This window comes from Capra hircus, chromosome 13 (genome assembly GCF_001704415.2).
Source record: "Capra hircus breed San Clemente chromosome 13, ASM170441v1, whole genome shotgun sequence".
Classification (NCBI taxonomy): Eukaryota; Metazoa; Chordata; class Mammalia; order Artiodactyla; family Bovidae; genus Capra; species Capra hircus.
The window spans coordinates 28,867,377-28,889,117 of NC_030820.1; the positions used below are offsets into that span (position 1 = coordinate 28,867,377).

Here is a 21,741-nt window from a genome sequence, read left to right on the forward strand (position 1 = left end):
CTGTTGCTGAGATTAACCAAAGGTTTATACCATTCTTTTAAATATTACTTTTAAGAAAGTTTTATTATTGTCATGGCTCATGTATTTGAATATTAAAGTACCATTTTCTACTTAGCATAAGGTAGATGGATGCTTAAATTTTTTGAGCATTAGTCACCAAGTACTTAAACAGTTTTGCTAAGTTCTGCCTGGAAGTGCAAAGGAATTTTAGAATTAGAGCTGATAACCTTTGAGCAAGTCTTAGGCCCTGTGTATGTCCTCCTGTGCTTCTCATGAGTCGAGGAGGTTGGTGCTGTCTTCCCTAAACACACTGAAGAAATGGGCTTAGACTGCCGCAGTTAATATTAGCATCCCCACAGTCAGAAACTACACTTGACTGCTTTTAACGTATTTGACCAACTTCAGGCAGATTTTTTTTAAAAAAATCAGTTTCTACTGTTAGTTTAAAAAAACTGAAAAGTCCTGGATTCCTCTCTAAGGAAATATGGTTAGCCATGGGGTTTTTTTGTGATAATATAGCTTGGCATTTTGAAACTTTTTTCACTTATACATCACAGTTCTTTTTTTTTTTTTTTTTTTTTTACATCACAGTTCTTGAAGTAAAACTCAAATAGCCAGGTAATTAATCCTATCCACTTTTATGCTCTTTTTGAGAGGCTTTAGTGCACAGTGGTTAAGAGCATGGCCTGGGGTGCCTGAGTGTCTTGTTTGAGTTCTGGCTTCACATCTTACTAATGAACTAACCCCTCTGCCTTAGCCTCCTCCTTTGTGAATGCAGATGGTAAGTGTGCCTACCTCATAGGGTGGTTGTGAGGAGTAAAGAGTATGTGAAAGAATTAAGCCTTGTTACAGAGGAAGTACCATTTATCAGTATTAGCTGTAATTATTCTATACTGTAAAATATTCGGTGATCACTGCAGGGTTTTTGATCAAAGTCTGTTCTAGTACTCTTAGCCATTAAATACATTCAGCTAGCATTTATTATGTTCGAATCACATCTAAAACAATAAAAATATGGCCATATGGAATATTAAATTGATGGTGATTATAAAATACTACAAATATATTCAGAAGAACGTTTACAGGCATGTTTTGAACACCCACCTTGGATCATAAGCTCTACTGTTAAGATGAAGTCTTAAGGGTCAGTGAGTATGTACAGATGTATACAGTAGTTATATTTGATTATATGACTTATGATAATGAAGTATAATTAATTTTTAGAGCTAAAAATAAAAAATGAAGTCTCTGGGTTCCTGTAATAGGCCAGTTGTAGTTATGAGAGTTAAACATTTTGTAGTTGCCACTGGTCATCTCTAGTGACTTTATATTCACGTTGAATTTAGGTAATGGTACTCATAGGGGAGCTGTGCAAAATAGAATATATAATTCTTCCCCAGTCACACTGAGTCTGTAGAGTGTATTTCATCAAAAACTCAGGGTAGCATCTGAGCTAGAAAAAAGGTTCCGTGTCCCCTTAAAATTCTGCATTCTTCAGCTCCTTCACCAGCAGCTATATTATGGTGCTCAGCCCAGTCTCTGTTGGTGTATGTATTAATAAACCAATTGTTGAGTAATTCAGGACAGAGACACTTGCTGTAAATTATGATTCAACATATTCCTCAAAGAACAGAAAGGAGTAGCACCAGGCCCCCAGCCCTCAGCCTTATCACGTTGGGTTACCCCTCTCTGGTGCCAATTTCTTAGCTGAAACTTAAAAGTCACTGTCCAGTTTTCCTCCCATGTAAATGGACACGGGCTAATTTATCCTTCTCCCAAAACTTGGTAATGGAAAATTCCCTTCTGGACAAGTAAGAGGGCTGGCTTCCTAGGTCCACTTGGTATTGGCTCCCCTGAACACCCAGTTTATTCTCCTCTCCCACTGATTCTGTCCTATAACCTTAATTAGTCTTACGGATTCAGCACTTATTTTTGGCTTATCTACAGTGCAGCATGGTGATAATGCATTTCAGTTTCATTGATCTGCAAATTGATTTTTAAAGACTCCACTTAAGTGAAAGCTCTGCTTTTGCTTTCTTAATATGAAATATCAGCAAACCAAAGTGTTATGAATGTCTGTGAATAAGTATATTAAATGCACATACATAACCTACTGGTGGATTTTAAAGACGTTGAATGCCTTTTAAGTATTTTCTTTAGGTTTTAATTTTACCACTGTCTTCCCACAACATTCTTAAAGATGATGGAACACCTGAGGTAGGTAAGAGGCTGACTTTCTTCTGTAGCCATCAGTTTATAGTAATAGATTCAAGCTTATTTAAGTTTGAAGTGTGTTTATGACCTAGGATATGATCCATCGGTGAACATCATCCTGTGTGAACTCGAAAAGCTTGTATTCTGCTCTGAAGTGTACTTTTATCAGTTAAATCCAGTTGGTTGAGGGTGCCATTCTCTTCTTCCATATCCTTATTTTTCTAAACTTATTCTGTTATAGTTGTAATCATGTATTAGTTTGTTTTCTTTCAGTTGTTTTCACTTTGTGTATTTAAACGTTGTTAGGTGCTTAGGTGTTAGAATCGATTTAGGATTCGATTCTGTCTCAGTGAACTGGACCTTTTAACACTGGAATATAGACAATGCATCTTTAAGTAATGTTTACAGGATAAAGTTTTCCATTCTTTCACTGGTACACCTACCCAAGTCTTTTGAAGTCAGTTTCCTATAGGCAGTATATAGTTGGTTTACTTCTTTTCCCCTGTTCCCATGTAATTATTGATGTGTTTTGGACATGAGTTTGAGCAAACTCTGGGAGGTAGTGAAGGACAGGGAAGCATGGGGTGCTGCAGTCCACAGGGTCGCAGAGAGTCACACACAAGTCAGCGACTGGAAAACAGTTGATATGTTTGGATTTAGTTCTCCTGTGTCATGTTTTCTGTTCTATTTTTCGGTCATCCATTTCCTCTTTACTGCTGCCTTTTAGGTAATAGGATCATTTCTAAGTATTCCATTTTTATCTATTATGATTTTGACCGGTATCTGTTAGTATAGATTTTTTAGTGGTTGCTCTAGAATGAAGTAAGCCTTTTCTTTTTTCAACTACTATACTCTCCCCTGTTGCCAATTTCTCATATAAATACTGTAAATGTTCTTGTTTAGGAAGCTCAGCTTCTGGAGTGCAGGGAATTTCAAAATCAGAAGAGCTTTGTGAATCCGCACTGCTGCTAAGAGTCAATGGCCTTTTCTCCTGAAGCATCTGTTTCCCACTGCTTAGAGTGGTGGTTTCTCCAGCACTAGGAAGTGTATTTACATCCTGATCTCTGCTTTTGAAATCCAAATAAGTGTCATTTAGGCAAAGTACATTTTGTTCTGGCTGAGGGGCAGGAATATTCTCTTTGATTCCTGGCCTATAGACCCCTTTGTTCAAAGAGGTAATATCCCCACTGTTTCTGTCCTGGGAAGATAACAAAACAGTGTCCGATTGGCTGTCCCAGCCTTGACTTCCTTGTTCTGATATGTGTGTTGACTGAGAGGAGGCCTGGGAAGAAATGTGCGTTGACTCCCCATCAGAATCGCTGAAAAGCTTAGGGGACTGGGAGCCCCCTGCCTCTGTGGAAGACGGGAGGTTTTCCAAACAGTCGTCTGTGCCTTCGTCATCTCTTTTAAAGAACACTTCCCACTGCGGTACTTCCCCATCGGCCCTCTGCTGGGGCTGGAAGACAGGACCCGTGTCTCCTTGAGCTGATCCTAGGATTTCTGATTCTTCATTTTCACTGTTGGATTCCTCGCAATCTATAAAGTTTGCCCAAAGGACCGTTGGCATACTCTCTGCTTTGAAGCATCCTGTGCTTTCTCTCCATTTCTCAGGCTGGTTTTGTGATATAGTAGGCGTGGGAAATACCTCAGGGTGAAGAGTCTTGTGGTTTGGAACCTTGTGCCTTAAAGGTGCCGGCAGAAGATCATCAAAGAGACCATCGTCATCTTCCTCCTCTGTGAGACAAACAGAACAGGTGTGTAGGTGACAGAATGCAGAAGGAACCAATTCATGCTTTTAATTAAAAATCCAATTTACAGCACTTAGCTGCATTTTTAAGTTCATAGAATTACAAATAATGGGAATTCACTCTTCTTCCTGGAGAAGTTAAAAGGCCGCTTATTATCCTGAACGATTTGACCTGACTACCAGCCTTCAGCTTGTCATAAAGCCAGGCAGTGAGTTGAGACGAGAGACCTGCACTCCCCAAATAAGACCACAGAGTCTTAATCAGTGGTTCTTATCTGGAGAGCTTTTTAAATAAAATAGCTTTCTACGTTTCATTTCAGACCTACTCAGTCCCTGAAAGTAGGGCCGAATAATTTATTTTCTAAGTTCTACAGCTGATTCTTTACATCATTTCAGCTTTGAAACCATCTACACTAGGAGAGAGATTTGCAGACTCTTTGTGCTCTGCAGCCAGTAGGTGTTCAGTGCATTGGCTGATTTAATAAAAAGACAATTTTTTTAAGTTTTCCTTCTATGAACATTTTTTGATATCTGTTAATAATTCATGCATGTTACAGGCTAAATGTCTGTGGTCCTTTCAAAATTCTTTATTTCTAACTCCACAATGGTGTTTGGAGGTGGGACCTTTAGAAGATAATTAGCTTATGGTCGGGAAGGGGAGGCAACACATACAATGGGATTAGTGTCTTTGTGAAGAGAGGAAGCAGATTTCTCACTTTCTCCAGGCCCATGCACAAAGGAAAGGCCATGTGTGTGCACAGTGAGAAGGTGGTACAACCCAGGAAGTGGGCCCCCACCAAGACCCAGACCTGCCAGCACCTTGATCCTGCCATCGCAGCAGCCCCCAGGACCGTGAGTAGCACCCAGTGTCTGCTCGTTGCCATGCAGCCTGTGCCAAGTGCACAAGGCCATGAGAGACGTGGAGGGGGTGGGGGGAACAAGAGACTCTAACCAAAATACCGAGTAAGCCACGTCTGGTGTCACGTTACTGTCTCAAGCATGCTGCACTGGCCTGAAGTGAGCCCTGTCCACGTACATCCTGAAAATGAGGAAATCTTACATAAAGAATGAACTTTACATAAGTTAAAATGACATGGCATGGAATTAGGGAAGGGGAAACAAATATTTTCCTGCCCTCTGATGGTACCTGAGCTTGAAGAATGAAATGGAATGCTCATGAGACTGCTTACTGGATAGGGTAACTTACTATTCTAGTGGTGAAGCTGGTCTTAAGAAGCAGGTAATTATAAGTTAACTATTTCCCCAGTGACAAAGGGTATAGCTTAAAACTACATTTTTTAAAGCTGCTTTAACAGGGAAGGGAGGTATAGGAACCATCATCAAGCTTCCCATCTTACCACTGAGGAGACAGGCCTGGAGAAGATGTGTGACAATGCAAAGGTCAAGAAACCAGAAAGGCCGATTAAGGGAGGAAACCCAGCTCTTAAAGTCCAGGGTTCTGTTACAACTGACAATTGTTCAAACAACCAACTGTTTATCTTCTCATCTTCTAAAGGACTTACGGTGACTTAAAGATGTCTAGCTGCTGTATCTGTAGTCATCCTAATGTCCAAGTTATGGCTTCATTTTAAGCCAGGGATTAATACATTTGTTATAGCTCCTTCACAATGTGCCAAAGTTACCTTTCTGTGGAATGTCTTTGTATCACCTCTAAAGCTGGACAGCTTCATGTTCTTCTGAATCAGTGACTATAACAGTATCATGGTGTGTTTCAACTCTAAAAATAATCTGTCAGACCATTTTCACATTAACTCACCTGTATGTATCTGAAAAAAAGTAAAATTTCTATGCTATTAGAAGTTTATTTTCATATTATTCTATGCTACGACAATATAAATACTGTAATATCTACAGTTTAACCCAATAATAATAGAGCTGTGAAATAGACTTAACATATAATGTTCATCACAATATTTATAAAATGGAAAAGTTCAAAACAAATGTACGACACAGATCAAATATACCATTATGTAGTTACGGCATCCAATAGGTGTGTAGAAAGGTGAGAAAATAAAACCTATAATAAGGAAAAGTCAAAATTGACCCAGAAATGATAAAATATGATAGTAAATCCTCATGATCTTGGATTAAGCAATAGGTTTTCTTAGATATGACACCAAAAGCAAAAGCTATAAAAGGAATTAGATAAATTGGACTTCATCAACAGTTAAGTTTTTATACTTCAGAAGACACCACAAAGACAGCTTTCCCCAGACCATAGCACCCTGAAAAGCAGCCTTGCAGGGAAACCCATATCCATAACGTCAGAGTCATTCTTCCTACCTGAGTCTAGGTGGATTGTTCTAGCTCTCTTCAGTTTTCCAAGAGGTTTGTACTTGGGCTCAGTACTTTGGGAAGATCGGCATAAAGGCTTTAAGCTGAAATAATATGAGCATTTTATTTTTCCTGTTGGAAAAGCTGCTGGTATGTAAGTGTTATAGAGGTTATGAAAACCTGACTATGGCGGGGGAAGCCACTACTATTAAAAGCAGAAAAGCAATGTTTAATAATCAAAAATCACTTTCCTGTAACAAAGTGGTAAACAGAAGCATTTGAACAACCTAGTAGACCTCATCTAATTGTAGGACTGGGGAGAGCAAAACTTTGTTCTTGCACTGCAGAAAAGCAGGTCCTTAGCCTACTAACTAGTAACTAATAGAGGAACACCTTCTGGCATTCAGGGAATTGCAGTATCGCAGCAGCTTCCTTCTGCCAGATTGCCAGAAGCCTTTAGGGTTATATAGAATACACTTGGTTGAAGAAAGCCAGTGTGCCCCTAAGCAGCCTGTTTCACATCCTTGCTCCCACTTTCAGCCCAAGACTATTCTCTAGGTCCATCCCATTCAACAACATAAATGCCACAGGTAGCCCACTCACATTTCTTTAACTTTATCCATAGTTGTGCCCAACGGGATGACATTTGGATAGACATTCACAGGACAGATGTAGCTCAAGAAATCTTTAATCTGGAAGAAGGAAAACAAAATGCATCAATTATCTCTCCCATGAAAACCCTGGGTGTTAAAGAAGAGCAAAGAGAGGAGAAGCTGAGGTCTCTCAAGAGACCTCCCAACATCGGCTGCACTTGAGGTGTGTCCAGGACCTTTCAAGAAGAGATGCACAAGGTGCAGGCCCTATCCCCAAAGATCCCCTAACACCGAGCTGCAGTGGGGCCTGGGAAGCAGTGATTCTGGTTGCCAGTAAGGTGTGAGTTTAACTAATGACTGGGATTCAGAGATTCTGTCCTTCATACGACATTAATTTCCTTACCCATAGTAAATACCTCTCCTTCCAGGAAGTTGGGATTTAGCTGAGTATTTAATATGCACAAGGAAACAAGGTCTTCAAACTGCATTCCTTTCCTCTGATGTGTAATTGTTAGCAATACACCAAGAGGAACTACACCTTTGAGATCGCCTAATTTGTTCTCAGGATTTATTCTAAACAAGGACAGTGACATGCAAACATGTCATGTCATGAATACCCTCTGCAAAGCTCGGAATGCTAAACAAGAACTTTCACCATTCCTCAAAACATCTTAACAACCCAGACAGGCTTGTGCTTTGTCACTTACTAGATCTTGGTGAGCTTGTGATCTCAGTCAAGTTACCTCATGTCTCTTCGATTCTTCATCTAAGCGTATAAATGACATAATACGTGTGAAGTGCTTAGCCTGGTACCTAGCACATGGTTAAATATTCAATAAAACTATTAGGAGTTGGTCATGGCAATGCAAAGATTTTTTTTTATTTCTGCACATGGGGAGACTGAGTATTAGCACCCAACTTTTTCAAGTAAAGCACCACAAGAGGTAGGGAACTCAGCAATTATTAATAACTGGATTAAAACAAAACAGGAACCTTAATTAAGCCTAGGGGAAAGACAAAGATCCATTCTTTGGCTGCTGCTGCTGCTGCTAAGTCACTTCAGTTGTGTCTGACTCTGTGCGACCCCATAGACGGCAGCCCACCAGGCTCCCCCGTCCCTGGGATTCTCCAGGCAAGAACACTGGAGTGGGTTGCCATTTCCGTCTCCAAAACATGAAAGTGAAAAGTGAAAGTGAAGTCGCTCAGTCGTGTCCGACTCCTAGCGACCCCATGGACTGTAGCCCACCAGGCCCCTCCGTCCACGGGAGTTTCCAGGCAAGAGTACTGGAGTGGGGAGCCATTGCCTCCTTTGGCTACTTTTCATAAACAATTTCATTTGCACTTTTGGAGCAGGCATGCAGTGAAAAACCATTGTTACCTGCCCACAACCTATATGATTGGTATAATCAATCCAAAGTTGAGGCTGGTAGAAATCCGAGGCTTTTGAAGGGAATAAGAATGAAGAAAGGAAGGTCAGACCTACACACCAGAAACAGCTTAGGGAGGCAGACACCCAGTACACTCTCCTGCTTGTCCATAAAGTCACTGCAAACAGTAGACTGCTGTTCCTTGTGGAATAACTATAGGGTTCTCGTGAGCCTCTAGTCACAGCACTTTGTCAACCAATCAAATACACAATCTTGCTTTATGTGAGTTTCTCTAAAGATATCTTACATAATATATACTGTTGGTCCATGAACAGTGAACTCACGGCCAGTGGCTCTGTAACTCACAACTGAACAAAAATCAAACAGGTACCTCCTCTATAAGGCACACTGCAGCCTCCTTGCGCTTAGGCACACTTGCCAGCACTTCAGCATTACACCTGGGGGCTCTTTCAAACAAGAAAATCACCCCAAAAGCACAAAAATGTGGAAAATGCAGCAGCAAATAGTGAAAAGGACACTTGTTTACAGTCTGTGAGCTGAAACACGAAGGCAGGAGGCCACCATGTGTGACCTGAGTCGGGAATGTGCGTGTCAGGCGAGTCCAATCCTTTGCTTCCCGGGTGTACATGTGTGCAAAGGACCACAGAGCACCAGGCACACTGATGAAAGGGTTCATACAAGTGTCAGTGAGCAGGTGGGTTTGTAATAAGGAATCCACAAATAATGAGAATAACACTTGGGGTGGGAGAAGAAAGGACATAGAAAACAAACCTATGGTTACCAAAGAGGAAAGGGGGCGGCAGAGGTATAAATTATGAATTTGGGATTAACAGATACACACAATTATGTATAAAATAGATAAACAAGGACTTGCTGTATAGCACAGGGAACTGTATCCGGTATTTTGTAATAACCTATAAGGGAGAAGAATCTGAAAAAGAATGTATACACACACACATACATACATACATACAAATAACTGAATCACTATACATTAGTGAATTTGCTATACATTAGAAACTAACAACATTGTAAACTAACTATACTTCAATAAATTTTTTTTTTTAAAGAATGTCATTAACTGGAACTGTTCGAATCATTACCATGCCCACAGCTCAGTCCTGCAGAGCTGTATCTGTGTAGCTCCAATACAAAAAATAACCATTATCAGGGAAATGCATTAAGTGCAGAAATGGAAAAACTGAAATCATATATGACAAAATATCATAAAAAGCCAGCTTTGATCGCGCTTTTTCTCCAATATATGAAATTACTAAACCCCTGCACTTGCAAGATGCTAGCATTTACTTTGGAAATGCTTGAGAATTTTGCAAATAAATTACGTATGTCAGGCTCCCATCCTAGTAGGTCAATATCTTATATAAAAAGTATCCTCACATAACCATATTAAGTCCTCTTCAACTGAGTAATTCTACTATACTGATCCCTACTAAGGACAGAGTGTATACCCCAATCAGCTTTGTTCTTCCACACTTCTGAATATTGAGGACTATTTTGTAAATGGCTTTCAGTACGATCAAAATCCAGAAGGGGCCAAGAATCTGGCCAGTACAAGGCAGCATATCATGAGGTTTTATCTGCAGTGCTCCTTCAAATAAGATTTAAGATATTTTTTCAGTCTTTATTGAAGTACTCTTTCAAAGAAGATTTAAGATTTTTCAATTTTTTATTGAAGTATAGTTTATGTACAGTATTATGTGTCATAGGTATACAATGTAGTGATTCATAATTTTAAAAGGTTATACTCCACTTGTACTGACTATATTCCTTGTGTTGTATAATGGAGTATTTTACCTTAACTATGACTTCATTAGGGACACTTTTTTTGTCTGTTAGCCTTTAACTTTTATTTATTAAACTATAGCTGATTTATAGTATTGTATTCACTTCAGGTGTACAGCTTCAGATTCTTTTCCATTATAGATCATCACAAGACAGTGAATATAGTTCCATGTGCTGTGTAAGATTTACGATGCTTTTATGACAAGTAAACAGAATTGGAGTGGGGTATTTCAAATAAATTTAGAAAGCAAGGCAGAGAGAAAACCTTAATCATATGTTTTCTTTAATGTTTCAGTTGAAAATGGTGATGATCAGCAGTTTCCTTTAGACTTAGTGACATACCTCATCCACTGAGATGTCTTCCCCACATTTCTTTAGGAAAAGCCACAGCCCACCTTGAGCAGTAGAAAAAAGAGATGCCCCCAGAAGCCACGAAGGCTGCCAAGGTTCTGAGCCTATGGGATCCTCTTACCTCACTGTAGGAGGAATGAAAAGAAAAGCAAGCTCTGTAGGAACTCTCTCCAGTCCTGGTGGGAGATGCAAACACAAAATTAAAGGTCACTTGATCAAAACTAAGTTCTAAACGTCAAGTCTTTTCATGTAGGCTACTGCAGTGTGAAATCATCCTACCATCAGTAATTTCTTCCTGGCACAGGGGGAGCCCTTTCCAGAAATAAAAATGTTTGTAGACATTCTGAATAGCGAACATCAAGGAAATCTGCTAAAACATAATGATCAGTGCGGGGCTCCTCTACTCCACCAAGGGCTCTACTTCCTACAACATCCATTCATGACTCCCCGCCAAGCAAGACACCTCAGCTCTAACCCTCTTGTCTGTCTAATGCAGATAGACTCTGCGAGATACTGGCCAATAGATAGTTTGGAAGCAGCATTTCTTTAGTTCAAACAGAGTTCAAATTTCAGAGGTTATTTTCCACAGTTGTAATGGATCCTCTTCTTGGGCTTAGGCTGCTGCTGCTGCTGCTGCTAAGTCGCTTAAGTCGTGTCCGACTCTGTGTGTCCCCATAGACGGCAGCCCACTAGGCTCCTCTGTCCCTGGGATTCTCCAGGCAAGAATACTGGAGTGGGTTTAGGCTAGACTGCACTTAAACCATTGATTTAATTGATGCCTTCGAATTGTGGTGCTGGAGAAGACTCTTGAAAGAGAGTCACTTGGACTGCAAGGAGTTCAAACCAGTCAATCCTACAGGAGATCAGTCCTGAATATTCATTGGAAGGACTCATGCTGAAGCTAAAGCTCCAATCCTTTGGCCACCTGATATGAAGAGGCAACTCACTGAGACATTGAGTCTAGGAAAGATTGAAGGCAGGAGAAGAAGGGAGCAACAGAGGATAAAATGGTTGGATGGCACCATCAACTCAATGGACATGAGTTTGAGCAAGCTCTGGGAGATGGTGAAGGACAGGAAGTCTGGTGTTCTGCAGTCCATGGGGTCACAAAGAGTCAGAAATGACTTAGTGACTGACCAACAAGGTTTCTCTCCAGAGACACTGCTTGCTTACCTCACAATGATGTTGGTTTTTCTGGTTCTTTCTCCAAACCACATGGTAGATGGCTTAATGCTGATTGTGTGGAGTGGAATTTTATTTTTGGAAGTAATGCCACATGGTAACTTATTCCACTGAAAATATTCCTCTGCCTAAAAACATTTTAAAAATACAGAAAATCAGTTTTAACATTTTCAACAAATCTGTTTGTAGGCAGGGTCTCAAAAACAAACATAGATGAATTTTCAGACATATATAATAGACAGACAGACATGAGGAAACAGGTAAGTCCAAAGTGAGGAACATTCCACAAAATAACTGGCCTGGACTCTTCAAAAATGTCACTGTGATGAAAGAAAAGCAAAAGACTGGAGACTTACTTGATCTACATCAAAAGAAACTAAGGAGATCTGAGTGAATGCAACACATGATTCTAAATAATATCCTGGGGACTTCTGTGGTGGTCTAGTGGCCAATACTCTACACTCCCAATGCAGGGGGCCCAGGTTCCATACCTGGTCAGGGAACTGGCTCCTACATGCCGTAACTGAGAGGTCATATGCCATGCTAACATCCGGCGCATCCGAATAAATAAATATATATTTCTTTAAATCCTGGACAGCCTTGCTCCTCCCTCCACAAGCCATAAAGGACACAAATGGGACAACTGGATATTTGAACATGGACAATATCACATCCAACAGTGTTGTATCGATGCTGAATTTCCTGAGTGTGAGAATTGTACTGTGGTCATATAGGAGAATGTCCTTGTTTAGGGTGAAGTGTCATGACTCAGATGGGTTGGCGGGGGGTGGAGGGGGTGTGGCATGCTGGTGACACACACACAGGAGAGAGAGATGAGGCTGCCAGGAAGAAGGCATGGTGGTGTTAACACACAGTGGAATCCAGATGAAGGGACAAGGTGTTCATATGACCCAGTGATTCTACTCCAGGGTATATATCCGGAAAAAAAAAAACCAAGAATGCTAATTTGAAAAGATATATGCACCCCAATGATCACAGCAGCATTACTTATAATTGCCAACATGTGGAAGCAACAAGATGTGGTCCATATATACGCCATGAGCTATGAGAGGGAAGTTTGGGGGAGGATGGATACATGTATATGTATGGCTGAGTCCCTTCACAGTTCACCGGAAACTATCACAAAGCTGTTAATTGGTTATACCCCAATACAAAATAAAAAGTTGGAAAGGAAAAAAATAATACAAAACGGGAGCATTATCACCTCAACTAACGCTGATCATGTGCCTTAAGAAAAGAATGAAATTTTGCCATTTGCAACAACGTGCATGGACTTGTAGGGTATTAAGTGAAATAAGCCAGACAGAAAGACAAATACTATACGATATCACTTATTTGTAGAATCTAAAAAATACAACAAACTAATGAATATAACAAAAAACAAGCAGACTCACAGAGAACAAACTAGTGTTAACAGTGGGGAGAGGGAAGGGGGAGGGACAGATAGGAGTAAAGGATTAAGACGTATAAACTATTAGGTATAAAATGAGCTACAAGGACATATTGTACAGCCTGGGGGAATAGAGCCAATATTTTATAATAACTATAAATGGAGTGCAACCTTTAAAAACTGAATCACTATATTGTATACCTATAACATATAATATTGTACATCAACTATACAAAGTGTAGCACTCAGTTGCTCAGTCATGTCTGACTCTTTACAGCCCCATGGTCTGTAGCTCGCCAGGCTCCTCCAACCATGAAATTTTCCAGACAAGGACACTGGAGTGGTTTGCTATTTTCTATACCAAGCAAAAAGAAATCTGCCAATTAAGACATTTATGGGGTGTTGGGGAAAAGACAAGAAGTCCCATAGAAAAAGGACAAAACAGTTTCTACTTTGTATTAACATTATTTTTATCCATCCAATAAATAACTGCATGGTGTGTGTCTGTGTTTGTGTGTATATATACATACACAAACAAAATGATGAAGTAAATTACAATGTAAATTATAACATGCAGCTGAACAATCATCAAAAGAATTTCTTAGCTCATATCTCTCCTGTGGTGGTTTGAAATAGAATACTCCATGGTATGAATAACAATCTTTTTTTTAATTTTGCTTTACTTTAGGGCAAAGTGGCTGATGGAGTTACATCGTATTACTACTACAGTGATTATCCAAATGTATAAATGTGCTATTTACTAAAATAAAAATTACTCAGCATTTGAATGCCAAGATTAAAAATTTAGAGAAAAATTATGATCACACGAACCCCCTGCATTTGATGGTCACTAATTAGTAGTTGAGTTACACTGAATGACAATCTAAATTAAAATGGAACTGTTAAAGCCAAATTCAAAATTGAATCCTTGGCAGTTAATATGAGAAGAAAGTATGATGGCATCAGAAAATCAATTACCAGTGAGTTTCAAAGATACTAAAAATATTCATTTGGAACTGGATCACCAATACACGTAACTACTTCCAAATTTAAGGGACTTCCCTGATGCTCCAGTGATTAAGACACCACACTTCCAATGCAGAGGGCATGGGTTTGATCCCAGGTTGGGGAACTAAGATCCTGTATACCGTGTGGTGTGGCCAAAAAAATTTTTTTTAAAAAGGCAAAGTTATATTTAGATATTCACTTCAAATAGGAAAAATATAAAGTTTATAAATGTGCATGTGTCACGGGTTTCAAAGTAAGCCACAATGGATGGTGATCACATTTTGTTAAATTTTAAATTATAAGCTGTAATGGAACAGCGGCTGGGAGGAGCTACCCCGTGTCCGAGGCCAAGGGCGATGGCCAAGAGGAGCTACCCTACGTGCGAGGTCAAGGGCGACGGCCCAGACCCGAGGCCAGGGCGGCGGCCGGGAGGGGCAACCCCACGCCCAAGGAGTGGAGGCTGTGCGGGCACAGGAGGGCCTAGAGGAGCCATCCCATGCTGAAGGTCAGGAAGGGTGGCGGGAAGACATACCCCTCATCCAAGGTAAGGAGCAGCGGCTGTGCTTTGCTGGAGCAGCCGTGAAGAGATACCCCACGCCCAAGGTAAGAGAAACCCAAGTAAGATGGTAGGTGATGCAAGAGGACATCAGAGGGCAGACACACTGAAACCATACTCACAGAAAACTAGTCAATCTAATCACACTAGGACCACAGCCTTGTCTAACTCAATGAAACTAAACCATGCCTGCAGGGCAACCCAAGACGGGGGGGTCATGGTGGAGAGAGCTGACAGAATGTGGTCCACTGGAGAAGGGAATGGCAAACCACTTCAGTATTCTTGCCTTGAGAACCCCATGAACAGTATGAAAAGGCAAAATGGTAGGATACTGAAAGAGGTACTCCCCAGGTCAGTAGATGCCCAATATGCTACTGCAGGTCAGTGGAGAAATAACTCCAGAAAGAATGAAGGGATGGAGCCAAAGCAAAAACAATACCCAGCTGTGGATGTGACTGGTGATAGAAGCAAGGTCCCATGCTGTAAAGAGCAATATTGCATAGGAACTTGGAATGTCAGGTCCATAAATCAAGGCAAATTGGAAGTGGTCAAACAGGAGATGGCAAGAGTGAACGTCGACATTCTAGGAATCAGCGAATTAAAATGGACTGGAATGGGTGATTTAACTCAGATGGCCATTATATCTACTACTGCGGGCAGGGATCCCTCAGAAGAAATGGAGTAGCCATCATGGTCAACAAAAGAGTCCAAAATGCAGTACTTGGATGCAATCTCAAAAATGACAGAATGATCTCTGTTCGTTTCCAAGGCAAACCATTCAATATCACAGTAATCCAAGTCTATGCCCCAACCAGTAATGCTGAAGAAGCTGAAGTTGAACGGCTCTATGAAGACCTACAAGACCTTTTAGAACTAACACCCCAAAAAGATGTCCTTTTCATTATAGGGGACTGGAATGCAAAAGTAGGAAGTCAAGAAACTCCTGGAGTAACAGGCAAATTTGGCCTTGGAATGGGGAATGAAGCAGGGCAAAGACTAATAGAGTTTTGCCAAGAAAATGCACTGGTCATAGCAAACACCCTCTTCCAACAACACAAGAGAAGACTCTACACATGGACATCACCAGATGGCCAACACTGAAATCAGACTGATGATATTCTCTGCAGCAAAAGATGGAGAAGCTCTATACAGTCAACAAAAATAAGACCAGGAGCTGACTGTGGCTCAGATCATGAACTCCTTATTACCAAATTCAGACTTAAATTGAAGAAAGCAGGGAAAACCGCTAGACCATTCAGGTATGACCTCAATCAAATCCCTTATGATTATACAGTGGAAGTGAGAAATAGATTTAAGGGCCTAGATCTGATAGACACAGTGCCTGATGAACTATGGAATGAGGTTCATGACATTGTACAGGAGACAGGGATCAAGACCATCCCCATGGAAAAGAAATGCAAAAAAGCAAAATGGCTGTCTGGGGAGGCCTTACAAATAGCTGTGCAAAGAAGAGAAGTGAAAAGCCAAGGAGAAAAGGAAAGATACAAGCATCTGAATGCAGAGTTCCAAAGAATAGCAAGAAGAGATAAGAAAGCCTTCTTCAGCGATCAATGCAAAGAAATAGAGGAAAAGAACAGAATGGGAAAGACTAGAGATCTCTTCAAGAAAATTAAAGATACCAAGGGAACATTTCATGCTAAGATGGGCTCAATAAAGGATAGAAATGGTATGGACATAACAGAAGCAGAAGATATTAAGAAAAGATGGCAAGAATACACAGAAGAACTGTACAAAAAAGTCTTCACGACCCGGATAATCACGATGGTGTGATCACTCATCTAGAGCCAGACATCTTGGAATGTGAAGTCAAGTGGGCCTTAGAAAGCATCACTACGAACAAAGCTAGTGGAGGTGATCGAATTCCAGTAGAGCTGTTTCAAATCCTGAAAGATGATGCTGTGAAAGTGCACTCAATATGCCAGCAAGTTTGGAAAACTCAGCAGTGGCCACAGGTCAGTTTTCATTCCAATTCCAAAGAAAGGCAATGCCAAAGGATGCTCAAACTATAGCACAATTGCACTCATCTCACATGCTAGTAAAGTAATGCTCAAAATTCTCCAAGCCAGGCTTCAGCAATACGTGAACTGTGAACTTCCTGATGTTCAAGCTGGTTTTAGAAAAGGCAGAGGAACCAGAGATCAAATGGCCAACATCCGATGGATCATCAAAAAAGCAAGAGAGTTCCAGAAAAACATCTATTTCTGCTTTATTGACTATGCCAAAGCCATTGACTGTGTGGATCACAATAAACTGTGGAAGATTCTGAAAGAGATGGGCATACCAGAGCACCTGACCTGCCTCTTGAGAAACCTGTATGCAGGCCGGGAAGCAACAGTTAGAACTGGACATGGAACAACAGACTGGTTCCAAATAGGAAAAGGAGTACGTCAACACTGTATATTGTCACCCTGCTTATTTAACTTATATGCAGAGTACATCATGAGAAACGCTGGACTGGAAGAAACACAAGCTGGAATTAAGATTGCCAGGAGAAATATCAATAACCTCAGATATGCAGATGACACCACCCTTTTGGCAGAAAGTGAAGAGGAACTAAGAAGCCTCTTCATGAAAGTAAAAGAGGAGAGCGAAAAAGTTGTCTTAAAGCTCAACATTCAGAAAACGAAGATCATGGGTCCCATCACTTCATGGGAAATAGATGGGGAAGCAGTGGAAATAGTGTCAGACTTTATTTTCTGAGGCTCCAAAATCACTGCTGATGGTGATTGCAGCCATGAAATTAAAAGACGTTTACTCCTTGGAAGAAAAGTTATGAGCAACCTAGATAGTATATTCAAAAGCAGAAACATTACTTTGCTGACTAAGGTCCGTCTAGTCAAGGCTATGGTTTTTCCAGTAGTCATGTATGGATGTGAGAGTTGGACTGTGAAGAAGGCTGAGCGCTGAAGAATTGATGCTTTTGAACTGTGGTGTTGGAGAAGACTCTTGAGAGTCCCTTGGACTGCAAGGAGATCCAACCAGTCCATTCTTAAGGAGATCAACCCTGGGATTTCTTTGGAAGGAATGATGCTAAAGCTGAAACTCCAGTACTTTGGCCACCTCATGCGAAGAGTTGACTCATTGGAAAAGACTCTGATGCTGGGAGGGATTGGGGGCAGGAGGAGAAGGGGATGGCAGAGGATGAGATGGCTGGATGGCATCACTGACTCAATGGATGCGAGTCTGAGTGAACTCCGGGAGTTGGTGATGGACAGGAAGGCCTGGCGTGCTGCGATTCATGGGGTCGCAAAGAATCGGACACGACTGAGCGACTGAACTGAACTGAATGTTACTACTTTCCTTACAAATAAATTGTTTGTTACATAATTCATTACAAATAAACATATATCAATTGTATACATATATTTCATTAGAAGTTACAAGTATCTGTGTTTGTTTACTAATTAGGTTTATGATAACGGAATATAGTGAGGTACCGCTGCATGATCCTGATCAAATACCGGGATCTCAGCCTCACTTTTCACATCTGGAAATTGAAGAGCCTAGAAAATGGGATTTCTGGGGTTCCTTCTGAATCTAAAATTCTGGTTTCTGTGAATCATACAAACAGTAAGAGTTCACCGCGTACCTTTGGATGTCGACACGCATGGATCTGAGTGTCACGGTCTGTTGTCAGATGGTGGAGAATGTCAGGCATGTTTCGAAACATGTCTAGTTTATTCACGTGAACCTGAGGAAAACAACACAAATAAGCACGTTATTGGAACTGTAATTCCTGTAAATAAAGTATTCAAGGGTAAATTGGGCGGGGGTTAGAAAAGAACCCTTCTTCCTCAAAGCCTAGTTTCCAGCTCTCTCAATGCCTGCTAGTGTCTGCCAGGACATCGAGATCCCAAGCCCTGCAATCAGCATTACTGCCCATTGTGGGTGGCAGTGAAACATGTGGGGACTTGGCTGGTGGATTTCACTGGATCTGTCCATCAAGTCATTCAATTCGTATTTCTTGTACATCTGTTCTACATCATGCTTTATTCTAAATATTGGGTTTATTGCAGTGTACACAGCAGACAAAAACAACCAAGAATCACTTGCTGGACTTCCCTAGTGGTACAGTGGATAAGAATCTGTCTTCCAATGCAGGGGAAGGGGGTTTGATCCCTGATCCAGGAAGATCTCACATCCAGCGGACCAGCTAAGTCCGTGTGCCACAACAACTGAGCCCAAGGGCTTCAACTACTGAAGCCTGCCTAAAGCCTGTGCTCTGTAGCAAGAGAAGGCACTGCAATAAGAAGCCCGCACACTGCAACGAAGGGTAACCCTACTTAACTGCAAAAGAGAAATCCTGAGAGCAGCAATGAAGAACCAGTTAAACCAAAAATTAAATAAATAATTTAATAATTTTTTTAAACGAGTCACTTGCTTATGGAATTCCCTAGCAGGTTTAGTGGGTAGGACTTGGTGCTTTCACTGCCAGGGCCCAGGTTTAATTCCTGGTCAGGGAATCAAGAGTCTGCAAGCAGTGAGGCATGACCAATAAACAAATAAATAAATAAAATGTTTAGAAAAGGACTCACTTGCTCACGAAAACACACACAACGTGCTGCATATTGGCAGCTGGCAGGAGGGGAGGCCAGCAGGAAGAGGAAGCAGAGACCCAGATCCTCCCTTTCCACACTCTTCTTTATTGGGTGAAAGGAGGACTCTGGCAGACGCAACAAAGCAAAACAGAACAAAGCTCAGCCACCTTCAGAATTTTAAGGCTAATACATTTTAAATTGTTAAAACCAACATGTTGGTTTTACTTAAATCTTCTGGGTATTTTAGAGTAAACAACAAGTACCTAAATTGATACAAGGATAATGAAATGGCACCCTCCCCAAAGCATTCTAATTTTGAAGTCTGAATAACAAAACAGATTAGACTAATGTTAAATCAATGTGGAAATTAAATACCCAGACAGGTGTGGAAAGAATCCAAGCATGACTGTGACTTAGCCTTATTCCTCTCGCTGCCTGTTTTCCTAATGACTAACAAGAAGAAACAACAGATGGATTTTTCTGGCCTAAGGAGATAAAAAGAGGTGAATTCTGAGATGTACAGAGAGACACAGGGAATTTTCATCCTCACAAAATGAAGGTGCTTGAAGAGGTTGCTATAAATCAACCCTCAGATCTCATCTTTCAGATCCTTCTGTCAAAAAACCTCACTCTTCTCCCCCTTTTCTGTGTGCTCTTTTTCCACCAGGCATGTAGGATATTAGTTCCTCAACCAGGGATCGAACCTGTGCCCCCTGCACCGGGAGTGCAGAGTCTTAACCACTGGACTGCCAGGCAAGTCCCTGTACTCCCTTGTCTCTAAAGTTGTTTCTGTTCCCTACAGAGGGATTAAGAGACTTCGCAAGAGGGCTCACTCCAGGGTCACCTTCCTAGGACCTGCCTCCTCTCCACCATCCCTGGGCACCTCCTAGGCCCAGGGTTTCTCCCTGCCAGGCCTGTGAGCTGGAGCTTCCAGTCTTATAGATTTCACACACCACTGAAATTCACAAAATAAATTCAGGATTGACAGGTGGTGGCTAGCTTTATATTTTGCCAAGAAAGGACATGAAGGGGGGGAAAGGCAGACTAAAATACGCAAGTTTGCACACACACACAACATATAATTACTGTGATTTTTATTTAAAAGGCCATTTTAACACCAAAAACACATAGGAACCACAATCTCAGAATGAAAGCAAATCTTTCCCAAAGTGGAGAATTGGCAGCTTTATGCCAAAAATATTTGGACAGGAAAACTTAAGGAAGGAAGAAATTAAGGAAAGAAGGACTTAGGAAGTAAGGCTTCCTAAGGCTTATGGAGAGCAGCAGAAATTGTTTAAATTTCAAATGTAAAGCACTAAACCTTTTTAGTTTTACTAAATTGTGTTGTATATAAGTGTTAAGTTCATGGCAGAAGTCTGTTAACCAGAGGATCAATAAAAGATGCCAAATGAAGCAGAATTTAAACGTTCAACTCGTTCCAGCATTTCTTTTGTTCAGAGCCACCACCAAAAATCCATCTTCTCTCAGGGGTCGTGGGCACTGCCAGAAGCAGTCACTCTGCTCACCTTGCTGCCGGAGTTCCCAAAAGCCCAGCACTCAGCTCCCATGAAAGGGACAGGTGAAGACTGACTCCCAGCCTGACCTGATGTGTTTCCTTCAAGGGGAAGGGGCTTAGTGCCCCAGGACAGTATTCTCCATACACTTTCGACCATGATCTCCAGTAAGAAATACGTTTTTGAGTTGTGATCTTTTCCCAAGCTGGTGATTTGTGGCATACTGCTTTCTCGGGATACTGGGCAGAGGCAGAGCTGCAGCCCCTGGCCAGGCACGCAATCACGAGGGTGAACAACTCACACACTGACTGAATGCCGTAAGTGAAAACCAGAATGGTTGTGTGTGTCGGCATTCAATAAGTTACACGAGACTCCCAACACTTCATTGTAGATAGGCTTCGTGTTAGACGGTTTTGTCCAACTGTAGGCTAATCTGTGTTTGGAGCACATTTCAGGTAGATGAGGCTAAGCTATGATGTTCAATGGGTCTTGGCTATTAAAGGAATTTTTGACTTAATGATAAGCAATGGACTTAGCAGGACAAAGCCCTGTGGTTAACTCAAGGAAGGTCTAGATAGGCATGTGTCTGATTCCTGACGTAAATTTTCACATGACAGTGATTACTCTTAACTGTAAGCAACCCCCTCAGATATTTCCTAGTTCAAATGTATTCTCATTGCTGGCCACAAACACTAAATTTCATGACCCGCGATTTTGAAAAAAAATACATCCTTTAGGGGACTTCTCACCAAAGAGCTCTTTCCAGTGTCAATTCTCCCAAGAGGAAGCAAACAAAGATGACAAAGGCTGTGTTCAGGGCTTCCCTGGTGGCTCAGTGGTGAAGAATCCACCTGCCAATGCAGGAGACACGTGTTTGATCCCTGATCCAAGAAGATCCCACATGCCACGGGGCAATTAAGCCCGTGTGCCACAACTACTGAAGGCTGCATGCCGTAGAGCCTGCGCTCCACGACAGAGGAACCTCTGTAATGAGAAGCCCATGCATCACAATGAAGAGTAGCCCCAGCTTGCCACACAGCAACGAAGACCCAGCACAACCAAAAATAAATTAACGAATTAAAGACTGTGTCCATCTGTTACGGTTTTCAGTCTGGGGGAT

At 41.2% G+C, this 21,741-nt stretch overlaps 1 protein-coding gene across 6 annotated transcripts in view; it reads right to left on the bottom strand.

Moving 5' to 3' along the window:
• LOC102176896 (protein artemis) overlaps nucleotides 963-21,741 on the bottom strand; it is a 38,652-nt gene continuing 17,873 nt past the window's right edge. For 3 of the 6 annotated variants that reach the window (XM_013968515.2, XM_018057135.1, XM_013968517.2), the window contains 7 exons: nucleotides 21,371-21,472; nucleotides 18,159-18,260; nucleotides 11,565-11,701; nucleotides 10,513-10,567; nucleotides 6,860-6,948; nucleotides 6,266-6,360; nucleotides 963-3,948 (listed from right to left, as the gene is read on the bottom strand). In XM_013968515.2, the coding sequence (XP_013823969.2) occupies nucleotides 2,972-3,948; nucleotides 6,266-6,360; nucleotides 6,860-6,948; nucleotides 10,513-10,567; nucleotides 11,565-11,701; nucleotides 18,159-18,260; nucleotides 21,371-21,472 (1,557 nt within the window). In that variant the 3' untranslated portion in view covers nucleotides 963-2,971. The remainder of the gene's footprint in view (nucleotides 3,949-6,265; nucleotides 6,361-6,859; nucleotides 6,949-10,512; nucleotides 10,568-11,564; nucleotides 11,702-18,158; nucleotides 18,261-21,370; nucleotides 21,473-21,741) is intronic. The other 3 variants (XM_005687962.3, XM_018057137.1, XM_018057134.1) reach the window with 2 other exon arrangements.